General features: G+C 41.6%; 1 protein-coding gene across 1 annotated transcript in view; it reads left to right on the forward strand.

The window, feature by feature from the left end:
- Window positions 1-26,321, forward strand: part of LOC308222935 ((E2-independent) E3 ubiquitin-conjugating enzyme FATS) — a gene marked incomplete at both ends in the record, with an annotated part of 70,449 nt that overhangs the window by 26,737 nt on the left and 17,391 nt on the right. The window contains 3 exons of the mRNA XM_080621478.1: window positions 7,766-7,860; window positions 10,085-11,165; window positions 25,400-25,690. Coding sequence (XP_080477604.1) covers window positions 7,766-7,860; window positions 10,085-11,165; window positions 25,400-25,690 — 1,467 coding nt within the window. The remainder of the gene's footprint in view (window positions 1-7,765; window positions 7,861-10,084; window positions 11,166-25,399; window positions 25,691-26,321) is intronic.

The raw sequence follows: 26,321 nt of genomic DNA on the forward strand, positions 1-26,321 counted from the left end.
TCCAATAGCTCTTCTGTATGAATTGTTTCTGTTAGTTGCATCTTTATTCTTGAGAGTACATTAGCTGCTCAGTGCACAATAAGCCAAGTAATGGTACAATAGAATGAATCATAGAATCCTGGAATGGTTTGTGTTGGAAGGGACCTTAAAGCTCATCCAGCTCCAACCCCTGCCACGGGCAGGGACACCTTCCACTGGAGCAGCTTGCTCCGAGCCCCTGTGTCCAACCTGGCCTTGAACACTGCCAGGGATGGGGCAGCCACAGCTTCTCTGGGCACCCTGTGCCAGCGCCTCAGCACCCTCAGAGTCAGAATAGGTAATAATGAATCTTAGTGCAAGGATCTGAACCAGGAATAGTATTCAGAATGCATTAAAATTAGAAAGAAGTGGGACCTGAAAAAATTAAATGTGGCTTTGACTCTCCTCCTTTCTTTGTCTCTGTCTCCTGTCTGCCTCCTCCTTTGTATAAACTTCTGGCACATCGAGTGTTCATATTTAAATGTTTTATTCATCTAACCCAAAAGTCAATGCTACATATTTCTTACATAAAACAGCCTCCAACAACTGCCTCGCTCTTGGTTTGTATCTCCCGGAATACTGGTGAAGTACATGGGCACTACTGCATTGTTTTTGGCAGTGCGAAGAGATGGGTGGAAGCCATCCCACCAAAGTGGGGAGAACCATGGAGATTCATGAGCACCATTCTTTGCTCATTGGCATTGGGGCACTTGATGGCTTGCTCCTTATTTTCAGTTCTTCCTCTCGCTACCATGGGAATAGGAACCTGTGACACTTATGGAATCTCTTCTATTTCTGCAATGAAGTTACTGAAGAAAAAATATGAAAGAGAATGTTTTGACTATTTAACACCATTATCCCTCATGATCCACCCTAATTCTCCATACCTTACAGATATCCTCTCTAATACCTGGGTTTTGAGCTCCCCGTTTTATAAAGATATCAGCAGAGCTCCAACAGGCAACTCCAGTGACAGACCACGTTATTTAGAATGAAGAAATCAAACCTATGTCAGTTAAATCTTCCTGTGTGCTCCCATTTGAGTCCTTGGCCTGAGTTATGTCCACAGAGTTGGGCTTTGGCAGGTTCGGTGAGTTAGTGCTTCTAGGGACTGAGATTTGTTAGTATAAGCTTGTGCTGCCTAGAGAAACATAGGAATGTGTTCCCCCCACACCAGTGAAAACGTAAAAATAGGGAAGAAATAGAAATAACCCTGGGAGGAGGGAGAGAAATTGGAAAAGGAGCAAGTGAAGAATCTACTTAATTTTGTCTCTGTGTGATGGATATGCTGGGGGTGATTTCCCACTTTATTAAGTGAAGATAAAGAATAATAGCAATGCATAATGGAAACACTATATTTTCTGTTCTGCATGGGTTTCAAGATATAATTCCTGTGCTCTTTTTAGCCTGCTGATGAGCAACTTGCTTCTAATGGCATGGATAATGAGAGATTTATGACTTCTGGCTTTTTGATAGCAGACCAGAACTCATTTGTCCGTTCCATGGCGGATCCTGTAATCATCCCTGCAGGCAGCCAGCTACAGCTTCAAGGTGTGCAAGCAGGGCAAGATAATTCAGTTAACAAATCTCATGATGCTACTTGTAATAGAAGAAAATCCATCCTGACATCTTAAAAAAACATTTTTCCATTTTGTTTACATAAGGAAGCCTGTTCAGACTAAAATGATTTCAGGCTGTTTCGCTTACTCTCATTTGAAAACCTTCCCAGCAAGGCTGCCTTAAAACACTATTATCTTCATGCAACTGTGTTCAAGTACTTCCTTTTGTGGCAAAGCACTTGTTTGCCTTGGTTTAGCTTTTATTCACGACAAGAAAGCTTTCAAGTAAATAGTTGTCAGCTGCTTTCTTCTCCTCTAAACCTGTATTGTTGTTTGACCCCCATTGTAAGTAAGTGTATTGCGCAGGACTGAAGTACCCTGAATTTGTCATCCCCTCTTATAACAATCTTCCAGCACCTAAAGGGGGCTGACAAGAGATCGGAAGAGGGGGTTTGGACAAGGGGTGGAGGGACAGGCCAAGGGGAATGGCTTTAACCTGCCCGAGGGGAGACTGAGATGAGCTCTTAGGCAGAAGCTCTTCCCTGTGAGGGTGCTGAGGCGCTGGCACAGGGTGCCCAGAGAAGCTGTGGCTGCCCCATCCCTGGCAGTGTTCAAGGCCAGGTTGGACACAGGGGCTTGGAGCAACCTGCTCTAGTGGAAGGTGTCCCTGCCCGTGGCAGGGGCTGGGACTGGGTGGGCTTTAAGGTCTCTTCCAACCCAAACCAGTCTGGGATTCTATGATGGTTAAGTACAGTATGGTTTCTAGCTGTGTTTGAGTTATCAGGATGGCATTGTGTGCTCCTCATGTATCTCTAGTGGAAACTGCTGTTTGGTCTTACATGAAGGTTGATGTCGACTCCTGAAGGGATGATAATCAGGTCTATTTTTATGACACTGTGGGAGAGTAAATTCAACATGTGGCTGTGGGGCTGCCTTCATGCCTGTGCCCCATCTTCACTGGGATATTGGCTCTGGATTATCGTCAATACAACACCTCATCTTTACTTGAATTTAACATCATTTCTGGAGGCTCAGGATAACGTCTTTGAAGGATGTCAAGACTGTGCCAGTGCCAAGGCTTTCTGGAGATGCATCACTTTCTCCACTAATAAGTAAACACAACATTCACCAGTAGATTTCCTTTAAATCAATTTAATATCAGCAGGAACTTCAGTATAAGGTGGGATTTTCAGTATTTGTCTGTCTTTACTTTTGGTACCAGGCATGTGACCTTTAGCTTCATTGCTCAGTTTTACTTTAGATGACAATAGTCTCTGCAATTTTATGATATTCTTTCTTTATGACACATCAAGAAGATCAGAAGATGTGGATTTGGTTCTGCTGTTCGTTCTGACTTGGCTTTCATCTTAGATGTGTCTGTAATGTCCGGATGGCTTTTCTGGATGACTCACTTCAGATCTGAGGATGTGAATGATGATCTCTCCCAGCCCTTACTGAGAGGCAGTGTGGTGAATCTGTAATGATGACACTCTCATCCTAAAGGCTTCCTCAGGTATTTGGATGTAAAAAGTCACAAGATAATTTAAACAAAGCTAATGCTTTAAACAGGATAAAGTATAAATTAGTTCCTCCAAGCTGATTTTAATGACGTGGTTTACCTGCTGGTAACTTACAGTAGGAATAATGCATAGAAGGAGAAAAGGGTTTAAAAATAAGTTTTCATTGATGCCAAAGACATTGGATTAGCTGAGTGATTGCTCTGATACCTGACCCTGCAGCCAAGACATTGATGTCCTTTAGCTCCCTGGTGCCAAGTGGGGAAGTAGAGTACTGTTGGGTATTCAACAGTGCTGACCTGTGGGCTGTAGGGACCCTGGCTGCCATGGACACTGCGGGACCCAAATCGCCTCACAGGTCTCTTAGGTGGTGGTGTAAGAATCAACAGGAAAGACAGTATTTTTGGTGAAATGGAGAAGTTTCATACCAGTGTATTTATTCTGTGATGCTCTTTTGTGGTGGTGTGAGGGAAGCGCTGGAAGTTCTTGGAGCCTCCAGAGCAGTTCATTTTGAGATGATACTGATGGGTCAGAGAGGATGGCAGACCTGATCAGTCCAGGCTTGGAGTGGGTTGGAGGAGATCAGAAGTGTTGACCTGTATTTGAAATTTGTCAGCAAATGAATATGCAACTTTCATGACAAAAACTGGAGAAGAGGCCAAGGCCGGTGGTCTAAAGTAGTTCCAGCTCTGCCTTGTCACTGTGGGTGTCATCAAACAACCCGCCCGAGGGTGGCAGCCTGTATATGTCTAACAAAGACCTGAAACTACTCTGCTCTTGTGAGACCTCACTTGCAGCACTTTTACAGTTCTGGTGTCCCCAACATAAGAAGTACATGGAACTGTTGGAACAAGTCCAGAGGAGGCCACGAGGATGATCAGGGACTGGAGCACCTCCCGTATGGAGACAGGCTGAGAAAGTTGGGGCTGTTCAGCCTGGAGAAGAGAAGCTGCGTGGAGACCTCAGAGCAGCTTCCAGTGTCTGAAGGGGGCTACAAGGATGCTGGGGATGGACTCTTCATCAGGGACTGTAGTGACAGGACAAGGGGTAACGGGTTCAAACTGAAACAGGGGAAGTTTAGATTGGATCTAAGGAAGAAATTCTTTAGTGTGAGGGTGGTGAGGCACTGGAATGGGTTGCCCAGGGAGGTTGTGAATGCTCCATCCCTGGCGGTGTTCAAGGCCAGGTTGGACACAGGGGCTTGGAGCAAGCTGCTCCAGTGGAAGGTGTCCCTGCCCGTGGCAGGGGTTGGAGCTGGAGGAGCTTTAAGGTCCCTTCCAACCCAAACCAGTCTGGGATTTTGTGAAAATAGCATTATTCATGGACCATTTTAATGTGTCTCAAGTTCTGTGCAAAACCCCAGCTGGCTACAAACTGGTCTGTCCTATGCATGCCAAATAGTTGCGGTACACTATTTTTCACCAACACCCTCACCTTTGTAATCTATCTGTGTTTTAGCAAGCTGATTTACAAGTACATCTTTTCTGAATCATTATCTGAGTCGGCTGCCAGTTGGCCTGAGGCAGACATCCAGGCACTCGAGACTGGGAGAATCAATTCCAGCTGCACTCTGTAATTAGGAAAACCCTGGTCTGTAGCTGGATGTCCAGATGCTTTGCCAAGGAGCGTATCATTTGGTTCAACAAACAGGATTTGTGAGGAAAAAACTAAAGAGTGAAGACGTAATAGGACAAAGTTCATATGCCAGCAATTGCTCCTCTATTCTTCCTCCCATCTCCTCTTTGTTAAGTTGGAGAGGTGGGTCACTGTGGGAAGTGAAGGTCACGGGAGGTTAAACAAATCCTTGGGATTTCAACTTGGATAGAAATAAGTTTCTCATACTCCCCACAGGGATGGAAAGTACTCGAAACGCCATTTCTTTCATGCTTTTGCACAGAGCAAAACTGAATTTTGCATTTTGTTGTGTAACAGGAGTTACTGCGCGATGTGCTTTGTCAGCAATGAGAAACTCTTTGTCTGACACACCTCAGCTAAACCTTTATGCTCCTTGAAGTATCTTCATTTCAAACACAGGTTCAAGGTCTTTTTAAAGGTTTGTTGGTTGTTCTGTTGACATGAATTAACAAATGCGAAGCTTCCAAGAATAAATTTAATAATACCAGGAAAAATACTGGAGCTTTTGCCGCCAATGCCATTTAATCTATCTCAGCAACTAGATTAAATGACTTGCCAAAAGTCTGAGTGTTTTCCAGCAGTAGGATTCCTGTAGTAATATGAGAATGCCTTTACACAGGGTATGGTACAAAATGCAACACACAACTCCACTCTGGATTATTTAACAAATAAGAAAAACATTTCCTCCTCTTCTTCCTCCAACCTCACTTCTTCCTATCCCTCCTGCTCTGGAAACATTACTTTTTAAAGTTATACAGGGAAGAATTAACCAATCCATTCCCATTCTATGGGAAATTGGAAGGTCTTACCTATAGATTATTGCTAACCACAGGAGTTTACTTTGATAAGAACAACTTACATATTATATGTAATTTATGGTGTGGACTTTGACAACTTGTTCTTGTTTGACCCTGTAGCACTCAGTCTTTCTCTTGTGCTGAAAACACATTGAATGATATTCGTGAAAGGCCATCTGGCAAAACATGGCTGTCTGGGTCTGATTCATCTCCAGCTAGCCTTTTAGATTTCCTTGTGCACTGGTTGACATTCACAAGTTGATGTTCTCCTCTTGTAGCTTTCCAGCTCAATCTGAGGCAGCTGTGGTTTTCTTACTGTAAAGTATTCAAGGAAAATGTTGATAATTTAGTGGAAGTTGTCACTTTAATTATGTACTTTTTTTTTTACCAAACTTTTGGATTTTTTTAGGTCTTGCCTTAACTCTGTCTAAGAATTTCTTTTTTATCCTTCTCTACATGTTATTCCCTATTTAGTTGGTTTAAAAAGCAAGACAGCATATGTAACAGTCCTTAATCAGGAAGGTATTCACATGTAATTCACTAGAGCAGTGGTATATTGAAAATAACCTTCTCATAAGGCCCACTCAGCAGTTGCCCTTATTCCACTTCTGGTGGGTGCAGGTGGATTTTGTCCTTCACTGAAAGCACAGCACCTCCTCCTCACTGCATACCACATCAGGGTTAAGAGCATGCTCCAAAGGCATCTCACCCGTGTTCTGTGCTAGCAGTTACCAAGATCCAGTGCCAGATCAGGTTCATTGAATTTTCACTGCTTGCAACCACAGTTCATTTCTTTGCTAATAAAAATGTGTAGTGGGCCCTCTGCTCCAGCTATTTTCTTGGTTCTCTTTTTCCCAATGCTGTGACTAATAAGTCCAGCTGTTTTCTCTGTTTCTCAGGACTTTTCTGTTGCTCAATGACAAAAGGAAACCTCTTTTTTGTTTCATACCAGCTATGAATATATACACAGGGGCATTGACATCTTGGAGCTGTGCCACTAAAATATACTTTAGTATGCTTTATTAAAGCCGAATGTTCATCAAGCATCTTGTTAGTGTTTTGTGGTTGCTGTTCTGCAGTAGGACTCAAGGAGAGATCTCAGTGGGGAATAGACCTGATACCTTCCTCCTCCTCCACTTCTACTCCTTAGCTGCACCCAAGGAGATGAAGCCTGCTACGGTGGATATGCTTTAATGAACACTTCTTAAAGTGGAGCTGATTTATATTCCTTTGTTAATATAAGGTTACATGTAAAGTGAAATTCTGCTTAGCAAAAGATTAACTTCTGTGACAGGCTGTCTGAGTGAAAGAAAAGTTGTACAGAAGGTCTTACCAGTGGTGTGACTTGTTGCTATAAAGCAACAGCGAGTAACGTCAAGAGATTTCAGTCCAAATAGAGAATTTTTGACAATTAATTTTGGATGCTTAGTACAAAATAGAAAGTAATGTAATTTCTGGCAAAACTGTTGACAGCAGATGTAATGCTTTGCTACAATAGCCCAGACTTCGTGTTATGTGGAAATTAGCTCTGAGTAAAAAGCTGCAGACAAGCTAAAGCTCAAAGAACACAAAAGATGACAAAACCAGAGACTGGTCATAGAATCCCAGACTAGTTTGGGTTGGAAGGGAACTTAAAGATCATCCAGTTCCAATTCCCTGCCACAGGCAGGAACACCTTCCACTAGAACAGCTTGCTCCAAGTCCCATCCAATGTTATAGATATCACCGAACTAGAAAAGTTATGATGCAATAGAATTTGTGAATATGATGTATAATTAATTACTGTAGTTTCTTAAATGTGAAGGTGGCTTAGTTCAAATGAAATTAAACTTGTAAGCGTCCAGCCCATTAATGTGCTCATTTGTGCTACTAGTTCTTCAGACTACAGAAAAGTGACATTTGTTGAAATCTCCGTTTCTCATCTTCCCCAATGCTTCCACACTCATGCCTGAACCCATGGAAATCAAAAGCAGAGATATTCAAGCTCTGGATCAGCCCTGAATGCATTGTGAGATTGCCCATGGATCCTTCTCAGCAGCAGAATCCCAAGGGTGTTTCAGGTCCCTCTCTTGGGACGTAGGAGAAATAGGATCCCTCCGATAACCGCATCCCAGGACAATCAGATCATTTACAGTAGCTCTTTCCCTCCCTCTTGCACTCAGTTTAAACCCACATTTTTCTAACTCATCTCCTCCAGGACACTGAAAATAATCTTATTTCCTCTGCGTTTTCTCCCCAGGAGGGACACAAAAGCAATGGAGCACTGATGGTCAGAGGACATGCACAGGCCTTCGGCGACAGAGTGCTGCAGAGAGCAAATCAAGCTCTACCAAGGTAAAATAAATACATTATGTTTAGATAGCAGTCAGCAGAATGCATTCAGGTTTCAAAAACAATCACTGATTGCTGAGCAGTGTGTTTGGACATGGGCTTGTTTAGCTAGGCTTAGCTTAGGCAGCAGAAAAGCTAAATAAAATGAGGGCTGAATGTCATGATTCTGTGTGCTCTTGGTGAGGGGTGAAAGAAATTTCACAGGGGCTCTTTTTGGAGGAAAGCTGTTAAAAATGTCCCAGGAGAATAAATCAAGTAGTATCCAAATATCAGTACCTTCTGTCTCAGATAAAGCCTGAGGTTTTCCATTCACCACAATTACTTTGTGTAAGTGCCTATTTTTTATACAAGTTGCAGTGAAGCTTGAAAGCTCCCAGCAAGTATAGGATTAGCTGGTCAAACCCTAAAGATCCATTTCTATGCCAGAGACTGGAAAGAGGCAATAACACATATACTAAAGCAGAGAAAGGAAAAGTAAATAATTTTAAATACTGGTGCATTAGTTTGAGGCTAATCAGGAGCATTTTTTACATGCCTTTGGACTCTTGCAGGATGTCTCCATCTGTGCAGCCCTTTACAAAATAAGTAAATGTCAAATTAACTACAGAAGCATGAGAGATGCTTCCAAAATAAAGTATTTCAAGGAACATTCTTCTTTGGTGCCCTGTAGAAATCTTGGGGAAGTTAAAAGTCTTGGAAGGCATGCAAAGGTCTTAAACCTGTAGGTAGAAGTAAATGTGGTGCTGAAAAATATGAGGCAAATGTTGTTACGAACCATGAAAGAAAGAAAGAAGGAAGAAAATACTTTCCCTGGGGCTGTGAAATTATTGAATTGTCAAAAGCACAGGCAGCTGGTTTAAACAGCTGATAAAATTTACTTGGCATTTCACCTCATTAATAAACTCTTGATCTACCTTTGCCCCTTTGGGTTCCCAAATCATCGTTCCCAAGTTACAAAGGAGCCCATTTTCTGTGCTGTTTCCATGCATGCAGTACAGGAGCACAGGAATGGTTTTCCCCATGGGCTTTGGTGCAGTGTTCCACCTCTGGCACCTAGGAGGTCACAATCCTGTCACTCACAGAGTCTTTGAAGAAGAAGAAGAACATTATGTTTTGTGAAACACTTGCAAAGTGCTGGAGTTGATTATCAGATGATAGACACCCAGGCATGACCGAGATGAATTCATAACAAATAGGAGCAGCACAGCTAGCAAAAAGCACCTAAACCTCAAATGAACTTGGATGAGCTTTCATTATGAAGCTAATCCTCAGATTTTGCATGCCAATTCAATGGGGTTTTTTTTCTATTAGGATCAAGAGATCTAGGAGCACAGGGCAGGAGCAATCAAATCAGCCAATTTACAGCAGCAGTGAGATTAGGGTAGATGCTTTATTGCATGTGACTTTTGTGACCAGTGTAGATAATAATAGCAAGAGATTTTAAACTCAGGTTTCCTCTTTGTCTGATAGCTTTAATATAAGAGCATCTCCTTTGTCACGTTGAGTGAAATAACATGCATTCTATCAAGATAAATGCATACTGTCATGGTTGGAAAAATGAATCCAGGCCAGTGTCAATCAATCTTGGACACGTGTGGATTTACATCATTGATAGGTGCCACCAGGTAATCATAAGCAAGAGGGAACTAATGAACTAAAATAGTATCTGGAGCCCTTGGAGGTAACTATTTCACTTATAGGTAGTGTTTATGAAGAAGTTTTTCCATGCTTGTAACTGGTGAGGTTGTAGAGCGGTGGTGTCCCTAGTGCCTATATGTCCTCTGCACCATCTGATGGCACACATGGACCTTCAGGCTAATAAGCCATGATATATTTAAATGCATTTTAAATGCCAGCAGATGATCATGAAAGAGCAGTTGAGACCCTGAAGTTAGCAATTGCCTTTGACATGTCCACTTTTAAACAAATAGAGCAGTCACAAATCCTAACTGCGATGATGGGTTAAATATTGAAAACAATAGTATAGAATACACATTTCGCATGTTAATTTCTTTTATACCAGACTAATAAGGTTTTCATTGAATTCTTCCAGACAATTCAGAGCTGATTTCAAGAGTGTGTGGTTTTAAATGACAAAAAGTTAGTATGAATAGAAAGTCAACAAGAAATCTCGACCGCAACTGTCTGGTGTGATAGATGGTAGATGAGAAACTGTTACATACATTATGATAAATTATGTTGATAATTTGAATCTTTTCATTTGCAGGAATCTCTGTCATCGCAAAATGCAACAATCTCACCAATAGTCATTTCACAGATGATTGATGAGAATAAATCAAAAGAAAACTGGACCATTTTGCCTATGCTGTCCACGGGCCCCCAGCCCAGTGCTTATCACACGACGCAGGCTTTCGCTAAACATGGTGCAGTCAACATTAACAGAGCATTTATGGTGCTTCCCAGCAGAATAGAAATTCAGGCATCTTTGGGTAACACCACGTCTCTGTTGGAATCTCCCCTCACAGAGAAACAGCAGTGTCCAAACCAGCAGAAAGGGTTTGCCTCCATAACTATTACAGCCAGGCGTGTTGCTGCAGGCTTCAGTGACCCAGCACATGGATCTGGGGCAGTACAAGAGCCCAATGCCCTTTCCCCCACCTCAAGCAAAGTCCCTGCAGAGTCCCTCCATTGCTGGCCTCCACATGGACACACAAAGCAACATTCCTCTCCATTAAAGACTTCTGAGTCGTGCTCACAAGTCAGTAAAGAGCCACCAAAGCAGCTTTTTGGCTCTGGGAACAAGAACTGTGTGGGTCTTCAAAGCAGTGATGGGAGACAGAAAGTACCACCTTCATTCATCTCATGTGTCCACCTTCAGGTTTCTCAGTGGTGTCCAAATACCATCTATTATTTAGACAAGTCGCTCAATGTGTGCATTGACCAACCTCAAATTAAATGCCAAAAAATTCATAGATCAGCGTTATCCCTCAATATAAATTGCAGTGTGTCTAGATTAACAGCAGATGGAGTAGATGGCATAGCTAATGGAAAGCCAATTGAGGAGATATTTCAAACGAAGCTCCTAGGAGAAAACAAAACTCCACTCAGATCAAACTTGAGTGCAGACTTAACAGAATACAATGTAATTAATAAAGAGAAAACAAATGGAGGCTATTTGGGTAGTAAATACCCTGTACAAAGTGCCTTTGTCTCTGAACTTCCAGCATTTGTGGATACACCCAGAGGACCTAATAACGTAGTAACAGCAAAGGAAGATGATGGTAAGCAGTCTGACAGCTATCACACTACATTTTCTCTCCAGCTTCCTAATTCAAGTGGTGAAGCAGGTAAGTAATTCCATAAACCTCAGTCTGGTGGAGCAGAAGTTCAGGCTGGAACAGACCCACCACGGTGGTTGTATGTGAGCAGATAACAGTAATCCTCTACTGCTGCAAAGGCACAGTGAGTCAGAGCACAAGCCAGAGGTTTTCAGTTCCAGGACAACCACGAATATATTTGCCATGCTAGTGATGTGATGCAGGCTGCTCATCAGATGATACAGAAAGCTCTGCCTGTGTTTCCTGCATTAAACCTCTATTTTTAACCATTTATAGCTATATTTTTTCTCTTTGCAGCACACAAGTGCTTAGTCCCTGAAAATAATTAGGTCTTTCTTCGTATAAAAGCTGAATTTCAATGTGTGAGATTAAGAAAGAGATGGCTGCACTGAGCTTCATTTTGTGCTCCTTGCAATTAAAAACGATCTTGGTTTCTGCTTTTATTTAGAAGGCTGTTGTAATAAGCCCAGGCTTTTATAATGAATGGCTCCAGGTAAATGGCTTGCAAATCTTTAACACCTTCGTTTCAGGCATCTCCAAGCATTTTGCAAACATAAAATTCTCTTTGCAACACTGCTTCTCAGGGAAGGGAAAGATACCATGGGGATTGCTTCATGCCCAGAGTGGTACGGCTTCTGCTGCACTGGGCTGTAGCAGCTCTTTCAAAGGGCACTTGGGTAACCACAGCTGAGTTTATTGACTCTCCGGGAAGGGAGTGTGGATGGGAAGAATGTCAATGAGTGAGTCTGGTCTCTTAGCAAGAGCACTAAGGTTAAAACTTAACTCCCATGTATCCCATGATCTAGAGCTAAGCTTAATTGCAATTGCCTTGTTCTCATATGGCCTTTTTGATGTAAGGGTCAGCACATGAACATAAGCTATTTTCTCAGATTCATTTATACCTTCACCTTCCCAGTGTGTAAATGGAAAAAGAGAAAGGTGAGAAACTACATGCTGTCTTATGGGCTGGACAAGGTACAAAACCTGGGCTGCACCATCCCTTTGCACTTTACTGTTAATGCTGCGCTCTGTGCTAGAGATCAATGGGACTGCTCTTGCAGCTACCAAGGTGCAGACAGTGAGAAGGCGCTGCTTTGTTCTGAGGCTTTCTTTAAGAAATTATCTGCAGAGACAGGATTTTCCACTGAGAAACCAGCAGTGTCAGTAATTCCAGGGTCAGGCACTTAAATCAAAACTGCATGGATCTGCAGGGTGAAGAAAGCCTGAGATAAAATAAGTGTGATCCAGGTTTTCTGCTGCTGAAGGGGAGATGGTGCAGTGAGGAGCAGGAGAGAGAAGACGTTAACCAGTGCTAAAGAGCTGAGGGGAGAAATATGAAGGGGCACGGGTTGGTGAGGACCTTCCACTGACTGACACACACAAAATTAAGCGTTTCAGCTTTGGACTTCATCATGATTTCAAGTAACAATGTCCTGCTGAAGTTTCCCTAGGGAGTACTGCGTATTCAAGGCTTTGTTCAACACTCTCTAAGTTCTTTCTGCGATAAACCACAGAAACAAGGATTAGAATAATATTGAACCTTCCTTTGCGGTGGCCGTGAAAGAATCACTTTTACCAGAAGTAATTAGAAAGTGAAATAAGACAGTGCTCACAGTGGCACAGTTTTACTGAAAGAGGAAATAAGTGAGATAACCAGCTGAGAAATACTGGGGTCTGAAAAAATCACTTCCACCTTTTGTGTACACAAGAATACAGGTGTAAGTAAACATGGGAAGCGTTACCTTTTTAACTGCTTCCACCTTTTGTGTAAGCAATAATGTAGAATGTAAAGGCCTATATTTCTCTCCATCAGACCCTTTGTAATATATAAGAAGGTATTTATCAGCTTACTACAACTTTCCTGTGTGACATTTGTATGAACAGCCAGAATAATGCTTCAAAACAACAGCCTGTCTCAGCAGGAACCCCAAAGTAATGGGCTTTTGCATTGCTGTCACTCATGAAATGTGACAAATCATAAGAAAACTAGTTAAATATAAATATAGGAGACATCCATACTGCTCTTTAAAATGAAAGGCAGTTGGTATTAATTTAACGTGGGAGAAAATGATAAATGGAGTTCTATTTAGCTCCAAAAATGGGGGAGGTGAGGGAGAGAAGTGATCTCTTAGGTCCAATATTCCACTCTGGTGCGAATCTGGCACTGTCCTACAGCCTGTGTGTTTTTTTCTTGGACTAGTTTTAAATATCTAAAGATAGCTATAATGGGACACTGTGGCCTCCCTTTTGGATGTGGCACTTCTGTGTATACAGCTCAAAATTATAATGCCTGTGTTGCAAGATGCAGTTTTACCAACACAGCGAAATAACTACCCCATCAGCAAAGTCCTTTATACCATTAGAGATTCTCAATTGTTACAGGTATTTTTTCCTCCATTGTTTACCGGTTCAAATCCATTCACCTCGAGCTTTGGTTTGCTCTATCTTCATGCAATTAAATGTTTGTGAAATTAAATGTTTAAAAAGAAGGACTAGTGAGGAAGAGGCAGTGAACAACTTCTGACATGGTGTTAATAGTTTATGATAGCTATCTTACAGCTGAAGGAACCACAGAGAGCGTTTTGTCTGTCCCATTTCTGATGACCCAGAAAGTTTGAGTTTCTATTAGTTTGCAGCTGTAGGCAATAGCCTCCTGCCAGCAGAAATACAAGTGGTAATAACATCACCATGGTAGAAAAGTAAAAAGTTACTTTCAAGGCTAGACTTTTCTGTGTGAAGTCTGTAAATGTAGTTTCCAGGATGTATAGGCTGCCTTATTAGGATCTGAAGTGGAATGAGCACCCAAATACCTGTCTGCTTTACAGATACTGGGGCCAGGTTTGTGGTTTCATAGGGCCAATTGAGTCATGGCCTCTTTGAAGTGTCTTTTTTCTATTTTTTCATGTGATTTCACTAAAGTAATCATGTCTCTACTTAGAGTGTTACTTGCACTGTTCCATGGCCAAATCTTGAGACTAGGCTTTGCATGGACCTGGATAACCTGATCGAAGGTCCTGCTGTCACTAAGAGGTTGGTCCACATAATTTCCAGAGGTATGTATTTCCACAGTGTACCACATATGAAAGGATATTTTAGGAATATTAATGGCATGTAAATCCTGGGCTACGTTCATGGATGGTTGTTATAGTTATCCAAATCTCTCAGACTTGGCTTTCAAAGCCTTGTTTCATGCTACGGCATCCAAAGGATGGAATATGATTTTGTGATTTCACCATTATGGACTGTATCTTCTACAGGCTGCAATGGTTTGGGTGCTTTACTTCCATTATCTGGCAAGAATTAGGACTGTAAGTGCTGGAAAGTTTACTTTGCGTGTGAAGTCAGACTTGAACTGCAGGAGGACATAGTTGTAGGACCTACTGGCATTTTGTTGCAGTGAGTGACTAGCATTTAAATCCCTTGGACAGCTTAAGGAATGTGTGCCATTAATGTGAAATTGCCCACAGAGAGCCAAACAACCCACCTCAGAGATATGACCAAGGGTAAGCCTGGGACAAGCTCCATGAGGTCCTTTTCATGGGTGACTGATGTGCATCACACTACCTTCGGTCATGGCTTTTAACAAGCTGTCAGAACTTGCTAACGCTGCTTTTAAGTGAATGCTGCAATTTCCTTTACTGTCTGTAGCTGATGTCTCATAAATACAAGGTAAGTTAAAAATGAAAAGGTTAGTCTTCTTTCTGCTGAAGACAGTAACATATTTTATCTTAATTTCTCACCTGCCTTTTAATGAATATATTCCACATTAATATCTAGTTTCCTATCCATCTTTTACAATCTGTTACCTACTGGGCTTTATGCTGAATTATTAAAAAGGGGCAAAGAGAAGAAAATGGAACAACTTTCAATTCATTTTGACCTTTTGATTAAACAATATCATCACTTTGCTGTGAAAAATTATAAATGCCAACACCTAAATGTATCCGTTTAAGCTTAGATAATCGTAAAAGTCTTGATGCCTGAGTGCCTTCAGAAACCTCAGCTATCTTGTAAACTGAAATAACTTCTGCTAATGCTTCATCTTTTATAACATCTACACTTTTGGGTTGCTCTTTTTTTTGTTGTCATGCCCAAAACTGCTGTGCTGAGTTATTAAGGATGAACAGCTGAGGTGGAAAGAAATGTAACTCCAGTTTGGATGGTAGGTGCTGTGCTGGCTCCTGCAGCCCTATGTTGAGATACAGAGGACGTGGAGGATGCACAAGGCGGGCAGAGGGAGATGACAAAAGGTATTTTGCTAATCACACTCCTATGTAAACAACTCACCAGTATGGAAGTCAGGATTGTGAGGTATGCGTGAGTTAGCAGTGGAAGATGAATGTGACACAATGGTGATGATTACGACTGTAGGCACTAGGAACCAGCCCCAGCCCCAGGTGTCTGGGGAAGGAGCTGCACTGCTGACATCTATTCTCTTGCAGAATTCAGGAATGAACTTTCAAGAAGGGGAAGACCACATTTAAACCCGTGAACAAGACAGATCAGAGAGCTGGTATTGTCTTTGCTTATACTTTTTTCCCAGAGAGAGCAGTCGGTGATTTGAAAACGTAATTTACTTAATTAAAACAGCCCAAGACAGTGAACGGAGAAAACTGAGATGGGGTCTGGCCTTGTAGGGTTCTGAATGGCCCCAAATGATTACAGGCTCTCTTTCCTTCTTAACAAGAGTTTTATTATCAAGTGTTGAAGCCACCAGCATGATTTCTAAGGGGTAAAGCTAGACTTTCATTTGTTTCAAGAGCTATTTTAATTTTTTATGTAGTGTGTGTATATATATATACAAAAACTTGTACTGCAGTAAAATCAGAACAGCTGGTGCTGTGGGATTTCAATATGCTGCTACCTGCAATGGAAAAAAAAATGATTTTGTTTTAAATACACATTGAAAAGCTCCTGGTATGCGAGCCATTTGTATAGCAAGAAAATATTTGTAGGTTACCTTTAAACTAATATACTCATGGTTATCAGGACAGGCTAATGTAGGCAATCTTGAGACTGAAGATTACTATTACACTATTAATAGTGTTTGCTTTCAATTATTAAGCAGTATTTGAAATGTTGTGATGAATACATGTGGCCTATCTGGTGTTCTCACCTCCTATTCTGCTCATGGGAAAGTCGCCATGCAATAACCCAGAGTACAAGATTAGTGTGCGTGTTGGGGGGGGAAATATATATATATACACACACACATATACATGAACAAGATATAATTAGATGAAAGCTGTTCCTTACAATATGGAACTTATTGTATAGAAACTTGAGTAGCTACAGCTGACGCTAATTGACTCTGCAGCCTGAGAATGTGCACAGCATCACACAGTAGTGATGGTGAAGACAGGAGAAATGTGAAATATGGCACAGAAGATTTTACTTCAGCTTGCACCTGCCAAACACAAGAAGCCAAATCTTCAGCTGGTGTCAACCAATAGGAATATCTTCCTTCAGAGGAGTGACACTGATTTACATCAGCTAAGAATCTGGCCAGGGACGTTACTGACTTGGCATTATGGCCATAGCAGCTGGTGCTGACTTGTTAAGAACAAAGGACCACATGCCAAAAAGCCCATTAAAAGGAGCTCCTTTGATGTTTCACTTCATCTGGTTTAAATTTAAAATGGAGGAGGCTGTCAGTTTTCCTTAGTCTAGACATTTTGTGTCGTTGGGTCTGTGTTACACTGCAGGGTGACCTTTATGTACCATATCAGATGCTGAAAAACTGAGGACTCATTCTTTATGGATGTTGAAAACTCAGGGAGGAATTGGCAGCCCTCTGTTACAAGTGACCCTGAAAGGCTGTCCAGCTTTTAAACAGACCCAAGCCTGTGTGATGGGTAATAGGAGTTGCCTTTTCTTACCTAGGAGCTTTTTCAATTAATTATTAGAAGAAAGGGGATGCCTCCTCTTCTCTGGAAGGCCCTTTCATGTTTATGGAGTACCAAGCTCTTGAGCTTTGCTCTTTGTTTCAAGCGCCTGATGCCAGTTCCCCCATAATCTGGTGTGATGAAGGCAGGGGTGATGATGCTCATTGGGTGCAAGAGAAGAAACAATGGATCAGTGTGGAGAGGTATTTTTTCTTACCTCTTTTGTTTAGAAAACTGTGGGACCCAGAGGATTGATGTGGCTTTCTGTCCCTTGATATGGATGCATAGATACTATTGGTGGTCATAGGCAACAGATATAAGCAAGAGGGATAAATGACGCTGAAGGCTGTGTAAGCCTCTAAGCTGATTTTCAATGACAACACTGGTGATACAATGGCACTGTGATGTTATGGAGTTAGCTGTTCTTTAACAATTTCTCTGCTGTTTTGGGCAACAAGCAGCCATGGATGGTTGGGAGGGATGGTTATTTTGCTCTTGGTTTTGTTTTGTTCTTTCATGGAGGTTTTTGTTTGTTTGTTTTTGCTTGTTTAAGGGCATATAGTTTGAAGTTGAAGGATCTCCTCACCTTCAGGAATCTGCCTTTTACAGATTAAAGGCTCAGTTTTATACCAGGGGACATAGCAATGAACTTGTTAGAAATTGTTTCCCTAGGAGACAGAAGGAGGTTTTCCCTGTTCATGATGTTATGGACAACATTTTTATGAGTGAAACTCATAAATTTGAATTATTTTCCCAAAGAGGATCATATTGTCTGTTGAAGATCAAAATCAGAGTTCAGCTCTCCCTGTTTTGCTATGTGAAATTTAAGGGGTTTATTTTTCTACTGTTTTTCATCTTGTTCAGGGTGAACACTTCTATCCTGAGCTGTCAGACCTGGTAAAAATGTGAGACAATTTGAAGTGAAAGACTCTGGAGGGGGCAAGTCACTCGTTAGCACTCAGGGCAAGCAGTGGACAACTGAATACGAGAATCATTAACGATTAAGAGAAAGAGATGGGCTGTGTGGCTTCAGTGACTGCATTATGCCACTGGAGGAAAGAGCCTCATTTTCCCCTTATTCACACTTGGTTTAAAGTAGGAGCAACAGTTCTACAGTCTGAGTACTTGGCTCAGTCTTGCTGCGGTAAATTATCAGAGAGAACTGAACAAGTAGGTGTCTTGGACATGATGAGAATACCAAGTGGTTGATACCTTTCTTACCCTGCAAATCACTATTTAAATGTTCTGAATCATCCCGAACTTTTTATTTTTTTTAAAGCCACACTGCATCAGATTGCTCTTTGAGTCACTGCAATAGTGCCTGGTAGCTTCTAGCATGACATCCTTGAAATGCAGCCATGGGTGTCTGAGATTTTTAGTAAGTGAATGTTACAAAGAATGTCTCGAAAGTGAAGCTGCAAATTGCAAAGTATTTTCAATAATCACTTCCATGGTTCATAACAATACAAACAGAGATCCCCTCAGTCTAAGGACCAGTTATCTGGAAGTGTTGGGTTTGTTAAAGACACAGCTTTGGTGTCACATGGCCAAAAAGGCATGACAACAAAACCAACGATGACTTGAGGCATGAGTCTAAAACCTAAGATTGATTATCTCCAATGAGAAAATAATTATAGAATCATGGAATGGTTTGGGTTGGAAGGGACCTTAAAGCTCATCCAGTTTCCATCCCCTGCCATGGGCAGGGACACCTTCCACTAGAGCAGCTTGCTCCAAGCCCCTGTGTCCAACCTGGCCTTGAACACTGCCAGGGATAGGGCATTCACAATTACTAGGTGCTTGACCAGCCTCCAAATTATGAAAGATTTTTTTCCTTTCATTTTTTCCTTTCATCCTGTCCCAGCACATAGGAAGAGAAGGGGGAAAATGTTAGCAAAACATCCCCAAATGCTCTTGTCAACCAGCTGGAGATGGGGAACTGACTGGTGCAAAGTAGTCGAATCATGTCATGTGGGTGGATTACTTCCTGACCACTGAAATATTCTGTGGCAATAACACACTCTCATGATTCAGAGTGTAAGATGATCTCCTGCAGGTGCCAGGCAGGATCGTTTCCTTTTTGCTGGTGCAGTTATTGCAGATTACACCCTTGCTCCACCAAAGCTCTCCGCGCTCAGTCAGAGCCAGTGCATCACATCCCGTCCCGAGCAGCACGTTGCTACCCAATAGCTCCTAGAAATTATTTACCACCAAGAGAGAAGATTGGTCAATTATTTGCAAAGTGTTTTGAGACAATGAATTGGCAGCCACCACAGAGAAACTTAGTGTGAGGTGCTGTTGATTAGCTGCCTTATGGGATCGTTTGCTCTGAAGCCAAGTGTTGGACTACACTAATTTTGCTAAAAGCCTTCTGTAAACAAGCTGTTTCTTGATATCAAAAGGCTTTTCCTACTTCGGGCTGATTATATGTTGAAGATTAATAGCTCTTAGGTACACTTGATAAACTTTCTCTTTTCAATGATTACAACTTTCTACAGTCAAATATTAGCTTGTGCAAAGAGAAAGCATCTTCCTTCTGAGAACTGTGTCCACAGCTGTCAATGGCATTTAAAAAACCAAAAAGAACGAGCCAGAAATAGCACAACCTTTTTTGTTAGAGATAACTTTTTAATCTAAACTTTTAGCTTGAGTTGTTATTGATATAGCTGAGAGAATGAAGCCTTACCGCCATCAGGCAGAGCTGTTTGAAGAAGCGTTAGTATAGGTACCATGACATGTTCATCAGGAGAAAGAGCCTGGCTGATGGTCTCAGTTCAAGCTTGCAGAATTGCCTTGGCTTTGTGCCTTGAGAAATAGAATGGAGCAAATGGACAAACTGGGAATGGAGCTGAAGGTCATGTCCCAGTCTTGTGACACAGGACCCAGCCCCAGGTTTTTATTGAAAGGTAAATTCAAGACTTCTTTAAGCATTACATTTTGAATAGGGAGCATGGGCAGAGCTGCGTTACTGTCAGGAATTTTTGCAATTGGAATGGCTTCCATGGATGCTAATGCTGAAGAGCAGCTGACACTGCCTCTTGCAAAGAGCCATTTGACAAGCATCAGAAGGCAGTTAGGGACATAGGTCTTGTTGCTGGTCAGCAGAAAGGTTGGTAAAAACATCTGAGTTTTGTAGCACTCCTTGCTAGCTGCAGCTTGTGCACTGATTAAAAGTGATGCCTTCTCCTCGGAATGATCTGAACAATAAATTATCCATCCTATCTTCCATCCCTTGACAAACACTGAAATAACTAATAATATTGTCATTGTCCTCTATGCTCCCATTATTCTGTGTTACCAGGCTGTTGAGGTGATGCGATATGTTTACTTATATCTAAGATCATGTGGCTTAGCTGTGGTAATACTTGGTTCATTATAGGGATTGAGTCATCAGTCTTTGTCATTAGGAGTCTTGGTTTTGGGTTACAGATCGCTGCTTGAGGCTTGTGTGGGCTCTGTACAGCCTACATATCCCTGAGCCTAAATCTTGAAGAAGATACAGAAGGTACAGCTTGTATAGGCTAAGAAAGTTGGGGCTGTTCAGCCTGGAGAAGAGAAGCTATGTGGAGACCTCAGAGCAGCTTCCAGTGTCTGAAGGGGGCTACAAGGATGCTGGGGAGGGACTCTTCATCAGGGAGTGGAGCAATAGGACCAAGGGGTGATGGGTTAAAACTGAAAGAGGGGAGACTGAGATGAGCTCTCAGGCAGAAGCTCTTCCCTGTGAGGGTGCTGAGGCGCTGGCCCAGGGTGCCCAGAGAAGCTGTGGCTGCCCCATCCCTGGCAGTGTTCAAGGCCAGGTTGGACACAGGGGCTTGGAGCAAGCTGCTCCAGTGGAAGGGGTCCCTGCCCGTGGCAGGGGTTAGAACTGGATGAGCTTTAAGGTCTCTTCCCACTCAGACCAGTCTGGGATCCTCTGATTCTAAGGTAGAAGTTGCTTACATTTAAAGGACGTTAATTGCTGCTCCTCTCTGCTTGGGGCATAAGCAGCATCAGCTCTCAGCACGGAGGTCTGGAAGAGCTCAGCAGCCCAGACATAGGGCTTTTATTAAATGAAATTAAAAAAAATACCCTGCAGGTGGTCTATAATGTAAAACCTACCTACAGTGGTGATGTCTGATCCCATTAATGACACACAGTGAATCAACACTGTGTGTCTCCTTCCTTGGCCCCCTCTTGTCAAGCTTGCTTGGTGGTCGGGGAGGATTTGTGTTGCTGCTCATGTTAAAATGAGCTTGGGCCAATTTCAAAGCAGCGCTTTGTTATGAAGCATCAAAAGTCCACACTGAAACACTGGGAAGAAGGTTATGTGAAAGTCTGAAAAGCTGCATTATCCTGTTGTAAAGTGAAAAGAGAAGGAAAAAGCAGTAACAATGCAAAACGGTATGTTAGCCTGAATTGTGCGTCTTTCAAGGAAAGGCAAGTTTAACCTGCTGTAATGCAGGGTCACTTCCTGTTAGCAAAACCCCCTGAAGGGAGAGGGATGAACATGTAAAAAGATACTTTACAGTAAAACAATATAGTTATTTTACTCAGAGATCAAGGATTCGTTTAAAAAAAGAGCTTTTGAAAACCTACCCTTGGTTTTACAGAATAGTTTTAACTCCTCCAATATCATATGGTTTTCAGTAAGTCATTATTGAAAACTCAGACTTGTCATCCTTTTTCTTGCATGGGGCAAAAATGACTTTTCTCCAAACATAATTAAGGTTTTGCTCCTTGACTTTTTCTCCTATAAGCAGCTGAACTTTTACAACTAGGATCTGCATTCACTGAATTTTATTAATGGAATCATTCTGCTTTCTGTTTCTTTGAGTTTGGTTCTCCTGTATCTCCCAAAGCATTATACTTGCATGTCTTTGTTCATTAGTTTTAAAGTCTTTCTTCAGCTGGGATAATAGTAAAAACATACATTGCTAGTCATCCAGTTGCAATTCTAACTAATCTCAGAAGGGCATATATATTTCAAGTTTGGTGCGTGGGGATTTAGATATACGATTCCAGGTAGGATTAATGAGAGTAACAGTCCTAATTCCCCACACAGTATATTAAAAATGATCTCAAATGTACAGAGTGAAACTCTGTGATCCTACCTTTAAGTACCTTTGCCTTTTTTTCCCTATACATCATTTTCATCTGCATTCCTTAGTTAAGGTGATTGACAGCTGCTTTGAGGATGAGGGAGTTGATCTTTGGTGCCCATGTATGCTTTGCTTTGCTGTGTTTTCCTGGGAACTGGCTGTGCCTGGGTGTACCTTTTGAATGGAAAGGTTAATTCTAGAGGGAGTTAGAGCAAAGAATTCAGCAAATTGGCTCTGTTATTATTCTGATTGCCTCCGATGTTAGACAAGAACAAGGTGCACCTTTTCTTACTGCCTTAATTAACTACCAAAAAAAAAAGCCCCACCGTACTGTGAATCTAATAAGGATTAAGGTTTAATTTTAATATTAGTACAAGATCCAAAGCAGACACGTTTCATGCAGAAAGGATGTGGAGTTCTTATACCTGAATTGCATAAGGAATCTTGCTTTTTAACATTCCTTCTCAGGCAACCTTTTGTTGGCCTAAAATGTTAAGCAGTAGCCATTACATTTCCCTAATTTTAGACATCTTGTTCATGCCTTTCTTTACTTTCTCTTCTAATTCACTTCTTTATAGGGATTCCCCATACCTAATGGGCAGAATGCCACTGGTGGCATTTCTTTCACCAGGGAAGAGATGCAATACAAATGGGGTGCAGTAGAGAAAGGAAGGCTGTCTCCATTTGCCCGAAATGTAAGAAAATTCCTTGGGCTTAATTCTCAGTTCCTGAAGGCTCCTGTACTTACACTTGGAAGCCAATATCCACAAATCGCTAGTTTGGTAGTTAGGAGTAAATGGATTTCTTTTGTGCAGAATCATGTTCTAAGGTATCAAGAGATGTGACTTATAGACAAGTCTTTCACTCACTCTGGTCTCCACTGTTTTATTCTGCTATCTTGCAGCCCATTTTCACCACCCTCACGACTGATTCTGCAGTTTTGGATACTAATGCCCAGCAGCAAATAGCCTCTCCTGGGGACACCACAGTGATTGAACAATTCCACAATCTTGGTGAAGAAGTCATTTGGCTTCGCAACACACACATTTGTTGCACAGACTGTTTCTTGATATGAAGTCAAATTATCTCCTACTGTGATGTCGCCTTGGAAGAGCAGAAACTGTTTTCTCCTTTCCACCTTCTTTTCTTCCCCTCTCTGATTTCTGCTGGCCAGTAAACTATTTTAATTTAAAAGATGATTTAAAGGGATAATCTGTTTTCCATTCCATTTCTTTCTGTGGTTTAGCTCTCCTCTTTTTTTTGCCTCCTCTATCCTTCTAGTATCTTGGCTGACTTTATGAAAAGACTTCCTCCTCTGCTGCTCTGCAGTTACTTAATGCTACCTGCTGTTTTTTTCATCTTCTCCTACCGTGCTGCTTGTTTCTACCTCCTCCCACTAGGACTCTTTGATGCCCATGACCCCATTAATCTGTCCCAGTGGGCTTTTTCCCCTCTATATGTCATAAAATATTTGTAGAAACCAGTGTATAACTGCAGGTATGGGTTTGGTCAGGGATTGGAGGAGGAAATCACTGTAAATGCATGAGCTCCAACTGAGTGTATGAGCAGAACCAAGTCTATCCAGTTTGTTGAGAGTATTTGCATCAAAACTGTTTTCATCTGGGGAGAGAGCTAAGTTTTGACAAAAGATAAGGCAAATATTTGCAATGTGTGAAAAGCAAGGAGAAAAATCAATTATACCAGAGAGCAGAGGGTGTGATTGGATGCTAGCCTAGAATTTGGGAGCTCTGTGTGCACTTCTTTGCTTTGACCAGATTTTCTGTATGGCTGTGAAATTGCTTAGGATAGGGTTTATCTCAATGAATTTAATTAGAAAAGTGTTGGGGGTCTGTTTATGTCTATGCTGATCTTCATCCATCATAAGAGGATTCCCTGAGAAGTTGGCTCCTTCTCCCTGTATGGGAAGTTACAGAAAGGAACTTAAGATGTTAAAAGCTTTCTGATCTGCACGGTAAGGGAAAAATACTAGATGTTGCACCTTAATTGCCTCAGAAATACAGAAACATGAACCATTTAGGTCACTAAGGTGTGTAGGAGATCATCATTTTGTGTCAAGGAATATTTCTCATCTACTGTGAGTGGATTAAGGATTGAGAAAGTGAATCAAAAGCTTCCTGCCCAGCACTGCAGGATCTAATTTTACTTAGTGACTAGGAGATAAGTAAGTGTCTATCATGACTTTGAAGGTCCCTTCCAACCCAAACTGTTCTATGATTTAATGATGTGCCATCTCACTCTTTCTCATGGATTGAGAAACAGAGGAAAACACTTCTAACCTTCCTTTGCCTCAATGCCTAATGCCCTCAACTAGGAAATGGGAAAGAAGTGTTCGGAGAGGTGCAGCTGCTGAAAATGAGTCAGCAAAGAAAAGGGTTATATTGCCACTTTAACAGAAACATTTGTCATGAAACACCAGTCATTCATTAAAGGTCTTATATCCACAATATAGAACACGGCAGTCCCTGTCTAGTTTGAGTTAATGGTTACTTCTCCCTTCAAAACTCTGCTTAAAATGCCCCTTCCTTGAAAACTGGACACTTCTTTGTATTTATTTGACTGCGTTTTCAGTATTCCAGGGTTATCCTGGCGGTAGCGGTGGTCAGGCTGAGCCATCTTTCAAGGTGTGTACAGCACAGAGCTTCCCCAGCTAGCTCTGTTGCTTTTGACATGGCAGGGTCCTGCAGTTGTAGGTGCTGTGCAACATCCTTCTCACCAAAAATATTTTAGGAAAAAGCATGTTTTGTACAAATCAGACCCTTTTCTGCTGGTTCCTACTACGGCTTTGCACAGAGGTAGAACAGGGCACTAGAAATGCTCAAGGCAAGAGATGTTTCTGAGGAAGCCACTCAATTACAAAGAGGTTAAAACCCTGATCCTGAAACTACCTGAACCTGTTTTCATCACAGCCACCACTGAATCTGTAACTATCGTTTTGACCAGATTTAACCAATCTAAAATGTTTCTTTCAAGTGAATAAGAGACAAGACAAGACACATAGGATGCCTTTTTGTCAGAGGTATCTTGACTCCTTCCATGCTGCCCATCACAGTGTGTTTATAGTATTTAAAATGGCAGTTTATCCTCTTATTTCTTTTGTTGCAGTACAGCTGCATGGCAGGCATGGTAATATTTCTATCACACCTTTCAGATTATACCACTGAAAGCAGTTTTGCAGGAAATAGAATTACGAGGACTAGAGTGCTGAAAGAAAAATGTTCTCATGTTATAGAATTTGGGTGGTTTTCCCTCTTTTTCACAGGAACACGAATGTTGTTGGGAAGCAAGAAGAACCAATGCACCACAGGCGGGAGCAGCGCAACACACTCTGGCTCTCTTCCAGATACAGCATCCAGAAAGGCAGTTGCTGTTGCTAGTGATGGCTCACTGGGAAAGAGATATTCCTCCAAAGGCACCTCCAGATCCAAAGAGATCCAAGCACAGGGCATCCTGAAACCGAAAATCTCTGTCTCCAGAAGCTTGTGCAATATAACAGCTTCATCAAGAACCCCCCTGGAAGAAAATGTTCCTAGGGAAAACCAGCTCCTAAAAAGTAAGGTACAAATCCTACTGTGGTTGTCAGGAATATGGTTTCAATAATAAGATGAGATCAGACTCAAAGAAAAAAAAAGTGAAATAATGGAAATTCAGTCCATTTTAGTCCAGCTTTAAGTGCTGAGCATGAGTCATCTGGTGAGAGATCAATCAGCTAATCTGACTGTATACATTGCTATGGTTAATAGAAAACAAGATTAAAATGAGAACGATAGGCTTACTTTGTAAGTGGATTCAAGACAATCTTGAAAAACCATTAGAATTGCAGAGTCAGGCAGTCCCAGCTCAACCAAAAACACCAGGAATGAGCTGATTTTCACAGCCTTGTTCAGATACCTTTCACTTCTGCAGTCTTTCTCATTTTTGACACAACAGCCTGAGCTATGATCATCAACAAGGCTTCAGCATGTAAAATGTAATTTCTTGTAGTTCAGCACCAGTTGGGATGTTTTACTTCCAACATTTATTCATAGAGCTAAAATGGGGATGACATGAGCAGCTGTATTTATGCATAAGGTATTTTTGCAGGAGACAGCTGAGATATCCTGTTAGATTAGTTTGGCTTTAGTATTAATAGGTTTGTAAGAAATTTACCCCAAGATTACCTTAAAAATGCTTTTCTTCTTAGA

Source organism: Psittacula echo, assembly GCF_963264785.1.
Source record: "Psittacula echo genome assembly, chromosome: 6".
In the NCBI taxonomy this organism is placed as follows: domain Eukaryota; kingdom Metazoa; phylum Chordata; class Aves; order Psittaciformes; family Psittacidae; genus Psittacula; species Psittacula echo.